The sequence below is a fragment of the Dermatophagoides farinae genome, chromosome 3, assembly GCF_024713945.1.
Source record: "Dermatophagoides farinae isolate YC_2012a chromosome 3, ASM2471394v1, whole genome shotgun sequence".
NCBI classification, from domain to species: Eukaryota; Metazoa; Arthropoda; class Arachnida; order Sarcoptiformes; family Pyroglyphidae; genus Dermatophagoides; species Dermatophagoides farinae.
The window spans coordinates 579,653-594,971 of record NC_134679.1 but is presented as its reverse complement, the minus strand read 5'-3'; the positions used below and the strand labels follow the sequence as shown (position 1 = coordinate 594,971).

General features: G+C 29.0%; 1 protein-coding gene across 1 annotated transcript; it reads left to right on the top strand.

Moving 5' to 3' along the window:
* Window positions 1-9,652: 9,652 nt before the first annotated feature.
* Window positions 9,653-15,317, top strand: LOC124498366 (uncharacterized). The gene is made up of 6 exons (XM_075729595.1): window positions 9,653-10,528; window positions 10,638-10,780; window positions 12,018-12,894; window positions 13,407-13,461; window positions 13,530-13,624; window positions 13,904-15,317. Exons 1-6 carry the CDS (start codon window positions 9,913-9,915, stop codon window positions 15,061-15,063), a joined length of 2,946 nt encoding a protein of 981 aa, XP_075585710.1. The 5' UTR covers window positions 9,653-9,912; the 3' UTR covers window positions 15,064-15,317.
* The last annotated feature ends 2 nt before the right edge of the window (window positions 15,318-15,319 follow it).

Here is a 15,319-nt window from a genome sequence, read left to right as displayed (position 1 = left end):
GTTTATCTCGATAAAAAAATGATAATTTTATCGATCGTTTATCCGTTATTCATTCATTTCTTTTTTTCGCCTACAAATCGATTTTCATTTCGATTGAATCATTTTATTACGGATAATTTCCGGTGGAAAAAAATAGAGAAAAAGGTATGATTTATTTCACAATCAATTGATCAAATTATCATTAGTTTCATTATCATCAATCGGCAATCAATCAATAAACACTGTGTTGATGATCATGGTTACATATTGATCCAATTTCTTCTTAATATACAACAAACAACAACAACAACAAAAACAATAAAGAAAAAGCAAAAGAATTAAGTTCCGATTGTCGAACATTAATTCAATAATTGTAATAGTAGTAGCAGTAGTGGCAGTGGTCTGTTGCTCATGTTAATCAATTATTGTTCAGAAAATATGAACAAAAAAAAAGTTCAACTGTATACTGTAATTCAAGAAGATTTTATCATTATTGATCCGAAAATCAATTTTGAATTCTAATTCAAATCGAATTTCTAATTATTATTCACTTCATTTCATATTTTCATATTACAAAGAATGCAAAAAAAAACGATACATTCTCTGTGTATATGTTGTTTCATAATGATGACATTTTTATTTCTTTTTCGTTTATCAAATTATATGTATTTTCAATAATAATATCCTGATGGCAATGCTGATTATGATTGAATTTTATCGAATTAGTCAAAGATAATTATAGATACGATGAAGAAGAAAAAAAAAGAAAAAGAAAAACAGCGACAACGACACGCAATCCGTTCAAGCTTTCAATCATCATCATCATCATCATCATGATCGTCGAAGAAAAACGTCATTTCAATTTGATAATGATGACTATGTCGATGTCGCTGATGATGATGATGATGATGATGAAATTAAGAGAAAAAACGGCATTATTACTCTATATAAAATTAGTAACCGCCTATCGTTTGTCGTTTCTTTTTTTTTCTCTTTTGTTTTTTATACAAAAAAACAAAATGCTGTCAATGTAAATCTACCAGAATGGAAACAAAAACCAAAAAAAAGTTTCAAAGATTCTAATATATAATGTAATTTTCTTGTCGATCAAAATTTTCACTTTCATCATTATATTTCGATGAATTTTCTCTCTCTCCCTCTCTTTGTCTCAGTTTCATTTAAATTTGGTGGGCAAGTAATAATAAACGAAAGAACAAAAAAAAAAAGATGGAAAACCAGATGATTCGATTCCACTTTTATTCAATCATCATCATCATCATAATAATAATAATTCAATTCAATACACACGCACACGATAATGATTTACATGACGAAAATAATGATAATTTACACAAAATTCAAATTATTAACCCCTTCTAAAGAGAAATGTGTGTGTGTGTGGTCGACAAAAGAAATGAATAAAATTTTTTTTTTCTTTTCACATTACCCAGTAGCGTGTAAAAGTGCCAAAATGTTGGCTTCACTTCCATAATTGATACACACACACACACACATATATACAGAGAGAGCGGAAAATCACATCAGGGATTTGTCAACCATATTTTTTCTTCTCATTTGTGATTTATATATTTAGATAGATAGATATTCAAATATAGTGAAAGTGGAAATTATCTTCGCACATTCACACAATATACACACACGCACACGAAATATAAATTTCCATTTAAGCTAGGTGGTCCATATTTTTTTTTTGGTGGGGGGTTTGCTTGTTCATTTTGAAAATGAATGAAATAAAATTTGTCACATGAATATGACATACAATCATCATCATCATCATTGTTGAGGCCACGAAATAATCATTAAATGAACCATTTTGTTTTGCCTTTCATCGTGATTAGTTTGGACATGAATTCGTTTGATGATGAAAAAAAAGAATTCAAAGCGAGAATGAAATGAAGATTTAAATTTGAACATTTTTATTTTTGTTGTTATTCTCACAGAATTCATTCATTGATTAATTTTTTTTTTTGGTTTGATACTTTAAATAATACACATTTAAAATCGTATAATGATCAATCGATTGATTGATTGATTGACGGCGATAATCGAGGTGTGTGTATTTAAATGCTAAACCAAAAAAAAAAAAAAATCAGCCATCAACGACGATATCTCATTTTTCACCCAATGTTTAACGCGCTGTGTGCCACAGACCGAAAACTTTTTCGTTTCACTATTTTTGAAACAAATCAACTAACAAACAGCTGCTTGTGTTTGGATGTCAGAGAAAGAAAGAAAGAGAGAGAAAACAGCTTTGAATTTTTATTTTTTAAAATTTTTAAAATGAAAAATGTGCTATTATGACAACAACAACAACAACAATAGATGATGACAGCGGTGAAAAAAAGGTCAAAATCACGAAACAAATGGTTTTGTTTCCCCCCAAAAAAAACAACATCGGAAAAAAGGCAAAACGTTTGATGCAAGAATAGAGAAAAAAAACAGACAAGAATAATCAAATCAAATCAAATCAGAATAAAACTAAAACTAACGAATCAATTGAATAAAAATTTATTGAACACAAAAAAACCAAATTGAATACATTAGAATAATTGATAAGCTAATTTCAGATTGGTTTGTTGTTGTTGTTTTTTTCATCGAATCGTAACATTATTTGATTGATTGAATTTTTGTTTCCTTTTTTTCTTTTCAGCCTTGTTGTGTGTGTGTGTGTGTGTGGTTGTGTAATTGACTTTTATTTGGTCATTTTTTTCTGCGGTGGTCAAACTCTGATTTTGTTTGTTCATTTTGTCGTTGCTTGTTTTTTTTTATTTTGTTATTCCAAATTGATTCTGACAATTTGACTATTTCAAAATGAAAAATAAAATAAAAAAAAATTCCCGGAAAAATTATCATGTAAAATGCCGCGCATATATAGTGGAAATGTTACTTTTTTTTGCTGTTGGAAAAAATTGCTTTTGGCAATATATGTGTCGATGTGTGTGTGTGTGTGTGTTTCATCGAATCAGATCAAAAATTTGCTTCTAGATATATTTTCATTATCATTATTTCATAGTGCACTTCAATATTGTATGTATACACTGTAATTAGCGCTATTGGTTTTCCTATTTCGGTATTTGTGGCCGTTTTTTTTTGCACCAATCCAGAATATAGTGAGATGATGTTGAATTATGTGCAAAAAAAGGGTTAGTTAGTATAACAGCCAGCCAGCCCTCGAAAAATGTGTGTGTGTGTGTGTGTGTATTGGGAATATGTGTGTGTGTGTGTGTGTGTAGAATTTCTTTTTTTCGAAAGATTGAAAAAATTTTAAAATCAAATCTGGCATGTGTCATGATATATGTGTGGTGGTTCTAGTGGCGGTAGTGGCTTCAATACTTCAACTTTTATTTCACATTCACAAATGAATGATGATATTACAAATAGCACACCAAAAAAAAAAAAAATAATAGAAACTAAATCGGAATCCATTTTCAATTTCGATGGCATTCATTTTTTTTTTGTTTTTGTTTTAAATTTCAAACTAGCTCTTTTCATTTTTTTTTCTTCAGGCTGCATTCCATTCAATTTGATTTCATTCCATGAGATATATATTCAAATCATTTTTTTTGTTTGTTTCTCATTCTCTCTTTCGTTTACTCATTCCATTAGATTTTTTCTTTTTGATCTCAACTTTTGCAATGATAACAATGAATGGTTGGAAAAAAAACGAGTAAATTTTATTCGTTCATGCACGTAATATATAGATATACAATGATGAATACGTAAGAAAGAAAAAAAAAGATGGCCAATAACAAAAACAGCGAAAAAAAATGTACGCAAACAATCCATGTATGAAGATAAAATTTCATTTTTTTCCTTAGATTTTCAATGAAGAATTTTTGGAATTTGATGTTTTTCTGATGTTATCATTCATTTTTTTCTGTTTTGTTATCATTTGGCTCTGATTTTTTTTTTATTTCGTCCTTTCCGGTTGGTTGATCGATCCCACAAAAAAAAATGATTTTGGTTTTATTTATAACGGTAAAAAAAAAGTTTTTCGTTTCATTTTTTCGGTTAGCTTTGTTTCATTTTTTCTCTCTCCCTTTCTCTCGGTTCGATTATGCACCAATTTTTCATTAATCATTTTTTCACCATTAAAATTCTGGCTTACGATATATATTGTGGGACTTTTTTCTCCTCTAGCTTGCACTGTTTGTTTTTATTTTCTGTATTGGACAAAGAAAAATGAGCCAATTTTGTTGCTGTTGTTATTGTTGTTGTTTGAATCAAGATCAAAAGGTGAACGATGATGACAATGATTATAAATGATTGTTTTGTTTTGTTTATTTGGTTCTTTGATATATCGATCAATCGATTGATGAATAATCACCTTTCAATATTTATATTGGCATTTTGTTTATATAAATATGCTAATTTCTTAATTTTTTCTAAGTGCTTTATGATAATGATATCGATGATGATGATGAAACAACAGAATAAATAAATGTCATTAACCTTTTCTTTCCGGTGAAATCTATTTAGCATTGAAAAATTCATGCACATACACAAAAAAATCAAATGTCAAATTTGTTTCTTTTTCATTGTTAAACAAGAATTTTTTCTCTCTTCACTAAAAAAAACAGGCAAACATAACATATTATTCTGATTGCCACTGTAATATATTCTGTATATGGAAATGAATCCATTTTCAAAAATCAAAATACTTACATTCATCCATAATGATATCGGAAATGTTTTCGTGGAAAAAAAACATCATTTCTTTCTTTTTCTTATCCGAAGAAAAAAAAATAACCAGGAAGCTTTTGATAATCATTGTGATGATGATGATGATGATGGTTTGTGGCAACGATGATGATTTTTTCTTTCTTTCATTGAAATGAAATAATAACCGAAATACAGAAAAAAAATATACAACTTTTCAATGTTTTGTTGTTGTTGTTGTCGTTATTCTGGATTTACAATTCTTCATCCATTATTTCATTCATAATTTTTTTCGTTGTTGTTGTTGCCATTCTCATTTCTCCTCAGTGTTTAATGGTTTGTGTTTTGTATACAGAATTTTTTTCAATTCTTTATTGTTGTCTTCTTTTTTTTTCTTACTCACATGTTAGCTATTGTTTGATTGCCTTAATATTCGATGATATTTTTTCCTTTTTTTTTTCTTTAATCTCATAGGCCAATGAGTTTTTTTTTTATTCACTCCCTCTCTCTCTCTCTTTTTCCAGTGAATGATAAAACTACTAGTGCATCATCATCACCATCATCAATGTTTTGTAAAACGATTCTCTCTCTCATGTTCCAGTTTTGTTTTGGTTTCAGTTTTTTCTTCACTTTAATTTTCTGCTCAATGATGATGATGATGATGATGAAGATGATGTGATGTTTTTTTTATTGTTTCATATTTCTCTGAATGAATGAATGAATGTTTGCCATTTTTATTTTGTCTCTTCTTTGTCGTTTGTTGCTTGATTGTTGTGTTGTAATTGATTCTTGTTTTGGTTGTTGCACACACACACACACACACACTAACTAACTAACACATACAAGAAAGACAATATTTATTATCAATGTGTTTTTTCTGCTTCTTATTCTTTTTTTTCTTTTTCCATTCCACCATCATCACCATTATCATTATGATCCAAACAAACATACGCCATACACCAGTTTATATAACAAGAGATTATTTTTTTTTTTTTTTTTGTTTGTTCACTTTTTCACTTTCCATTATTAATTATTTTTTCCACTTTTACTCGATTCTTATTTATTAATTGTTATTTTTTTTTCTTTCCCTGCATTGATATCAATGATTTTGATTAAAAAGATGATGATCATGATCATGAAGTCGTTGACATATAAATATTATGATTATTCTTGATTTGGTTTCATTCGATTGTTCCAAATGTTGATTGTCAATTTTTTTTTTGTTTCTCTGAAGATGATCTTTTTTGTTGTTGTTGTTGTTCTAATTAGATGTGAATACTAGACAGCAACAGTAGTTGTAGTGGTAGCAGTGGTGGTAGCAAATTCATTATTGATGTAGAGTCATTTTCACTTGGATTAATTAACCGTATCTGAAAAAATGGCAACAACAACAGAAAAAAAACGAATGAATGAATGAATGAAATACGATAATGAACAGCAAGCCAATGTTTGGATGATCTGGTATTACATATATAGAGAATGGAAACCCTGTCATTATTGTAGAATTTTTTTTTGTTTTGTTTCGTAGAATTTTGTTTTTTTTTTCATTTCAAAAATAGAATCAACTTTTTTTTTCCTTGCAGGCCAGTTCTTTGTTTGTTTCTACAACATGAACATTTCTTTTTTTCTCAAACTTTTTATTGATAAACTGGGTAAAAAAAAATTTCCTCTCTCTCTCCCACTGTCTCTTTTTTTTTCTCTCTTTGACATGTGACAATTTTAATTTGATTGTGGTGGTGGTGGTGGTTGAAAATTCTTTGGAAAATAATAGGGAAAAAATAATACGAAATTGGCAATATTGATTGCCTTACATTCACATTCACATTATTTATTAGTTTCATTGTTTCATTCATTTTTATTTTTTGGTTTTCGATTCCCAAGAAAAAATAATAATAACAAATGATATTATTCCATTCAATCATCATCATCATCATCATCATATCAATAATGTATCGACTAGAATCAAAGAATTTGACATACGAAACAGAATAGAATGAAACACTATCAATTCTGTTTACAATGTTGGTTTTTTTTCATTGTTTTTTTTCAAATTCAAAAAAAAAAATATTCAATATCCAATCAATAATAATCGATATATGAATGTTGATCGAAAAATAATACAGAAATGGATGATTTGATTTGATATTTGTGTTTCCCGTAAACTTTCTCATCAAATTATTATTTTCTCCATACAAACAGGACAAAACAAAACAAAACGAAAAAAAACAACAGGAAACGATAGTGATATATTTCCATAGATTTATTATTCTGAAATTTTCTAAAAAAAAAATTCTCCGGTTATAGATAATGTGTGCAAACAAAACCAAAACTAAACAATTGAACAATCGATCATCAAATTGAATTCTATTCAATACACACACACACACAGTTTTTCTCGATTATTGTGTAATAATAATTCGTCTTCATTCGTAAACTTATTTTGATTTTTTTGAAATTGATTTTTTTTTTTGGTGGGTAGGCGGTTTTCGATGGGGTTGGTTGTGGAGAACGAAAAAAATCATATATTCCCGAAATCAATTCAGTGGTTATCATTTTGTTGTTGTTGTTGTTGTTGTTGCTGCTGCTGCTGCTGTTCAATATTCAATTGTTTTTCATTGCTATATTTTTGTGTGAGGGTGTTCCAGTTTTTTATTTTTTTTTTCATCGAAAAAGTTCTGAAAGATGAAGAAAAAAACTTTGCATTGATATACAGAATTTGAAATCGGATTTTCTATCACTATTTACTATCATGATGATCATGATGTTCTCATGTTTTATTTAAATTTCGTCTTTTTCCATGATTTCATGATCCAAAGGTTTGTTTTGTTATCATCATTTTTATTTTTATTATTATTATGCTGATTCAAAATTCAGTTCAAGTTTCTAATTTCAGCATTACCTCTCTCTCTCTCCTCTCTCTCGCTTGTGGTATATATCAAGATTTTGTTACGTATAAAGAATTTTGATTAAAAAAAAAGATAATCAAATTGGTCATCATCAAATTATTATTATTTGTTATTGTTGATGATGGCCAACTTTATGGCTTGTATATATTTTGTTTATTCAAGTAAAAATGACTCTCCGTCGTCATTGAATTTTTCATAATCTCGATTTTTTTTTCACCGTCGTCGTTCAATCAAATAAACATTTTGTTTGTTTGTTTGTTTGGGTGTGTTTATATTGCAAATTTACATGTTTCGATGACATTATTTTATCGATACTAAGACTGAATTTGACAATGAAATGGAGATTTCTTTACTGTTTTTTGTATATACAGAATTGAATATATTTCCACTACTATCACTAATGATGATGATCATGATCATGATTTCAAAATAATGATTCTGTTGATGTCAGCACAATCATTCGATCATTGCATCACAATACTGTTACATAAATATACCACCTCTTTATTCTCGATTCTAGTTGGACAAACACTTAGTAAACACCCATACTCACACACACACACACACACACACACGCTCACACACACAAACACATATTCAATCATCATTTTATCAAGATGAAAATGGAAAAATATCATTAACATTCAGGATGTCGATTGTGATCATTATCATCATCATTATCAACTGGGAGAAAATATTTATTCAAGTGTTTAACCCACATAATATATACGTAAAGTTGAATCATTCAACATCATCGGTAGTAATAGTAGTCATCGTTATAATGAATGTATGCTGTATATATCGTATTAATAATGAAAATATTTTCTGTCAACATTATCAAAGAAAAAAAGATTGATCATTTGATTTGATATCCAAGATTTTTATCTTTTTATTTTTATTTTTTTTTTTTTTTTTTTTTGGTTAGTTAGTTGGCAATTTAGTTAGTTAGTTAGTTAGTTAGTCACAATCAAAATAAAAATCCATTTGTTCCATTAAAAATTCGTCACTTGTAAACACACACACACATATACGAATGCGAATAAATAAACCACACTCAACCAACAGATAGCAGTCATATATTCATTCATTTCCGTCCGCAAGTCAAAAACTTATTTATGAGGAAAAAATGAAAATGAAAATGATGACATTTCACTCTCTTTCTCTCACTCTCAATGTTTATTTCATTTTTTCCCGGAATTCAAAAACCAATTTCTAACCAACCAAGTAACCAAATAACCAGAAAAAAAAATTTCGATGATGATGAACAACTAATAAAAACATGGAATAATGGAAAATTCATATTCTGACGAATGGGGGAAAAAAAATCTTTTTTCTGGTTAAATATAACAACAATATTTTGGTTTGGTTTTTTTTTCTTGAAAATGAACCTTGAAAAAAAATTTTTTTTCTTGTGTCCGTGTGTGTGTGTAACATGACCGACAATGGAATAAAAATTTTGGGCGTCGTTACGGATTCTTAGGCGAAAAAAATTTATTTTTTTGTGTGTGTATGTGTGTTCGGTTCATTTCGTCGTGGGTTTCCAGTTGTCTATGTGTGTGTGTGTGTGTGTACGTGTGTGTCTTTATTATCGATCAATAATAACAATTTCATTTTCATTCGTTTTTTGTTGTTGTATTTTTTTTCCATTCCATCAATCTTTCTATTGGTTTGGACAGGTGTGTGTTTTTTGTGTTTTATTTTTGACACATGATAAAATGACATGTTTGTTTGTAAATAAACCGAATGAAAAAAAAAATTGTGACATTAATATGACAAACAAAAATATTTGATTAGCAAATTTGGTCAACGATGACGATGACGACAACGACGACCGACGATAATGATGATGATGACCGTAATGGATAATATTGACAATATCGGTACCTGTATAACTGGTACCCATATATCCATATTCGTTTGTATGCATGTTGGATTTATTTATGATTCAATTCAATTTGATTCGGATTTCAATCTGTTCAAAATTTTTTGACAATTTTTTTGATGTTTAACTGATTTTTTTTCTCTTCCTTTTTCATTGATTTATTATAGAATAAATAAACAAAACAAACGATTGAGCATTGTTCAGTGCTCAATTCATTGAATTTGATTTGGTCAAATCGTTTTTTTTTGTCTTTCCAATTATGATCACCATGATGATGAAATGATTTATCGGACATAAAATTTGCACAAAAAAATTGCGTTTTTTTTTGTTTGTCTTGATTTATTTATTTATCGTTTTCAACGTATACGTGTTCACCATCATTTTAAAATCATCATCATGGTATTTATGGATGGAGCAGAGAAAAAAAAACGATTTCTTCCGATTATTATTCATCACGAATAAACAATGAATAATTTTAATCTAATCAAGATTGATGATGAAAATACGACAACAACAACAACAACAACAAGTGTTCCAAATCGATATCATCAAATCGGAATGTTGGACAATAAAAATGATTATCAATCGATAATAATTAGTGATAATAATAATAATAGTTCATTATTGGCTGAAACAATTTTGAATCAATTTACAACCACCAGTGCTGATTTTCCGTTCAATGATTATTTATCCACAACCACAACAACCGCTACAACGATTGATGCTCAACAAACGAATCAAACAATTGGTACGACGATAATATTGGAACCAGATTTACGTGTTCATTATCCTGGTCTCAGTATATTGCTTGGTATCATCTGTGTGATCGTTGTATTCGGTAATGGTTTAACAATGTTATCAATCTGCAAAGAACGTTATCTACGTACGGTAACGAATTATTTTGTTGCATCATTAGCATTTGCTGATTGTTTAGTCGGCGCAATTGTTATGCCATTTTCTGTTGTACATGAAGTGATGAATAAATGGTGGATTTTCGGCCAAGATTGGTGTGATTTATGGCATAGTTTTGATGTATTGGCCAGTACGGCTAGTATATTGAATCTTTGCATCATTTCATTAGGTCAGTGAATTGATTAATAACCAATCAATATTTTAACCAATAATCATATTTTGTTTTCTCTTTTCTTTTTTTCAAAAAAAAATCCACTGTATTGTTGTACTCAATTTAGATCGTTATTGGGCAATAACCGATCCAATTACCTATCCATCTAGGATGACACCACGTAAAGCATTTATATTTATACTAAGCCTATGGCTTTGTTCAGCCTTGATTTCATTTCCAGCCATTGTTTGGTGGCGTGCTGTTGCCAAGGTTTGTTTCGTTTTGTATATTATTTTGATTAAGCAACATTTCTCAGGAGATGACAACAAAACAGAATAAAAACAAGACTAAAAAAGATGCAAAAAAAAAATTAATTTACACAACAATATCTCTATTGCTGCTGTTGTTGTACAAATAAACAAAACAAAAAACACGCACCAATGAATGAAAAACATTTTCTTTTTCTTTTTTTTTGTCATCTTGTTGTCTCGTAGCTCATTAAACCTTTTTTTCAGCAGAAAAAAAATTCTTTTCATTCCATCATCATTATTCTTTGATTATTCTGATGAATCATCATCATTATCATCATCATGACTCTTTTGGGAAAAAATTTACAATCATCAGAATAGATTATTACGAATTGTGAACCAAAAAAAAAAAAAAAAAAAAAAAAATACAAGAAAGAATATTGTCTCATCGACAACATGGTCGAATTAATCAGAACCAACGCCAAATAATGATAATGGTTCAACAAATTTACAAATAACAAATTCTGTATATATCGAAAAAGACAAAAACCGGAAATGTTTTTCATCACATTTATATATCCACATTAAAACATCAATAAATATATATATGGAAGGATGAAACAGAAAAATTAACACGATTAAATTTCACTAATAATAATTCCGGAAATGTGAGAAAAAAAACGAAAACATTCAGTATCTTCTAATGAATCGATGAGAAAAAAAAATTTTTTTTCTCCTAGAATCTAGAATTACAATCATTCCAGATTGTGTGTGCACAGGATCCAAAAAAAAAAAAAAAAAATTAGCCATACCATTTCATTCATTCATTGCTTCAGGCTTTCAATGCATCGCATTTTTTTCCTTTTTCCAAAATCACTGAATATATAATGTTTATCTTTCAAATGTTGCTTTTTTCCATGTTGAACAACAATAATAAAAAAAACAAACAAACAAACTTCAGCCTTACCATACAAGGACATGTCTTCCATTCTAAGATTTTTAACCAATGTAAAACTGTATTTCAAAAAAAAAAATTCGTCCTCCTCGACCCCTTGGAAATCCTAACACAAACGAATCAATCATCAAATAATCAAACGGCAACGATGATGATGATGATTCAATATTCATTCATTGATTTAATTTAATTTAAAATTTTCACATTTTCCATCATCAGAAAATAATTAATTGATTACAGTGGCTGCACCTGACCTTTTTTTAATGATTTTTGTTTTTTTTTCTCTTCATTTTTTTTCCTATAGAAACCAATTGAACCATATCGTTGTAATTTTACCGAAGATGTTGGTTATCTAGTGTTTTCATCAATCATTTCATTTTATGGCCCATTGACAATTATGGTTTTTACTTATTATCGTATCTATGTTGTTGCTAGTGAACAGAATCGTTCATTGAAATTGGGTGTAAAACAGATTGAAATGTCATATATTGGTCATATGAATGCGGATAATATCGGATTATCATCACAACAGGCAAATCTATTACATAGTAATAGTGGCAGCACAAATAATATTTCTTCAAATATTAATAATAATGCTGATTATTATCGTTCAAATTTTACATTACGAATACATCGTGGTGGTGGCGCTGCCGCCGCCGCTGCTGCTGCTGCTAGTAGTGTAGCTACCGCCACCAGCCCTACAACTAATACTACTTTATCGATATTAAAAAAGAAAAAAAATTCATCCAAATCAACAACAAAAACAACAACAACAACAACAAAACAATTGGCAAAAAATTGTGATATTAAAAAAATGATGATGATTCGTGATCAGAAAATGGATCATCCGAATAATAATCAACAAAAACAGAAAACAATATTAAACAATGAATCATCATCATCATCATCAAATGTGAATAGAATAATATCTGCTAGTAGTAATCATAATTCTATGATGAGCTTGAATAATAAAAACAATTCTACAATGGATACAGAAAAACCGGTAAAGAATAAAAAACAAAATAATCAGAATCACAATCATCACCAGAATCATGATGATGATGATGATGATAATCATAATCATAATCATCATAATAATAATAATAATAATCATCATCATCATTCAACAACGGCGAAAACAAATTTATCCGTTGGACGACGGCTAACTAAATTGGCAAAAGGTAAATGAGAACAGAAACAGAAACGGAGTGAGGTTTTGTTTTGTTTGAAAAAAAATTTTTAAAAGTTTTCTTTGCAATTTTCCTCATTGTTTTGACAAGCTAAGCAATTTCTTTCTGTCTTTTTTTTTGAAAAAATCAGCACATTTCTCTCTCTCTCTGTGCATGTTTGTCCGACGTTATAGTCACCGGTTTCAATTTCTTTTTCGTTTCGTTTTGTTTTGTTTTGTTTTTTCGATGGTAAATCGGTCAAATTTAAATTGCACACATTCACATATGGTCGTGTGTGCGTTTTTTTCGTTGAATTCATTCATTCAATTTGACTATTTTAAAGTTTTCTTATTTGTTGTTGTTGTTGTTGTTGTCGAAACAGAACAAAACAAAAACAAAATGATTAAGGAGAAGAAAAACTTTTTTCTGTACAAAAAAACTTGACCATTTTTCCAAGAATGAACGCATTCATTCGTTTTGTTTTTGTTTTTGTTTTTTTTGTTGATTTTCTATGCAAAACACAGAACGAAAAGCGGCCAAAACATTGGGAATCGTAATGGGTGTATTCATCTTATGTTGGTATGAATTCATTCATTCACTGATTTGCATCAACAATTCATAATAAAAAATTTTTACTATATTCACAGGTTACCATTTTTTGTTACAAACATTTTGATGGGATTCTGTCCTGATAGTTGTATAATGGAACCAGATTTAGTTTTTTCCATTGTCACTTGGCTTGGTAAGTTTTTTGTTTTGTTTTGTTTATATTGTCATTTGTTAATTTGTTATTGTTGTTTTTCGTTTTTCATGATTAATCCGAATTTCCTTGGAAAATTTTTCTATCCATTTGGAATTTTCCAAACTTTTTTTTTACGGACCATTTCGGTTTGTATGAAAATTAATCCCCGGTACGTTTTTTTTTCTGTTTATTGTCACTTGGGCTGGATCAACGCAAAAAAAAAATAAAACTTTTACGGCCATTACAAACTGTGAAAACAAACGAAAAATAAAAACAAAGGATGGCTTAATAGCGCAATGAATCCAATTATTTATGCATGTTGGTCAAAAGATTTTCGTCGTGCATTTCGTAAATTATTATGTTCATGTTTTATGAGTAATTCAACATTAAGCTATAATCGTAATCGGATTTATAAAGCACATCATTATTATTATCATCATAATCATCAGAATCATAATAATCAACAACAACAACAACAGCAGCAATCGTCGAATAATAATCGTTATAATTTATATTATAAATCACGAGTTAAATTTCAAAATACTCGACAAGATTTTGGTGAAAATAATAATGATGATACATCAGTATTGAATGATAAATTGGTGGAAAATAAAACATCAACACCATCGCCATCGTCATCGTTATCATCGTTGATGGTGATTGTGAATAAACAACAACAACAACAGCAGCATGGAAAACAATCAACATTTAAGACTGACGGAGATTCAGATGTTGATGATGAAGATCATCAACATTGTCTGGATAATGTACAATCAATCAAACAACAACAACAACAAACATCCACCTTTCCAGCAATGATAACCAGAACGTCGATGAAACAACAACAACAACAAAAATTTTATTTAAAAAAATCCAATTCATATCATCAATCATTATGTGATGAATCCAATGTTCAATCATCATCCTTGTCTGGATCATCTGAATCAGAATCATTGATTCATTGTTCCAATTGTCAGAATCAGAATCACAATCATCATCATTCTTCTCATTCGATGCCATCGACAATGACGACAACTGTGGAACAATATAAACAAGGTGATCATGATGATAAAAATAATATGGTGAGAGGTTCAATCGATCAATTGATTATTGATCGTATTAGCAACAAAAACAGCGGTGATTCCATCGATAATGATAAATCATTGTTTATTATAATACATCCAGTCGATGATGATGATGATAATGTTGATGATGTAAATTCCAGATTATTTGTTGTTAGCGAATCAGAATCATTGAATTATCATCATCATCATCATCAGAACAATAATCGGTCATCATTATCATTATCATCGAAAGAAAACATGAAAAAAGAATTAGAAAATCAAAACGAAGATGATGATTCTGGTGATGATTTAAGCCACAGTTCTGGTAGCTATGATTTGGCCAACGATGAAGAGAATTTTTCCACAAAAAAATGACCAATCATGACCATCATTACACAGACACGCAATTTGTACAAAATTTTTACAGAAAAAAATGATTTTTTGTTTGTCTCATATATCTGTCATTTTATTGTTGAATTTTTTATATTTGTCCAAATTTGATTGGTTTTTTTTTGCCTGTAAATACACATTTTTTTTACAATATATGTACAATGTAAATTTTGATTTTGAAATAAATGAAAATAAAAAAAAAATGAGTAAAAACGCTCAAAACGATGGCAGCACATTTATG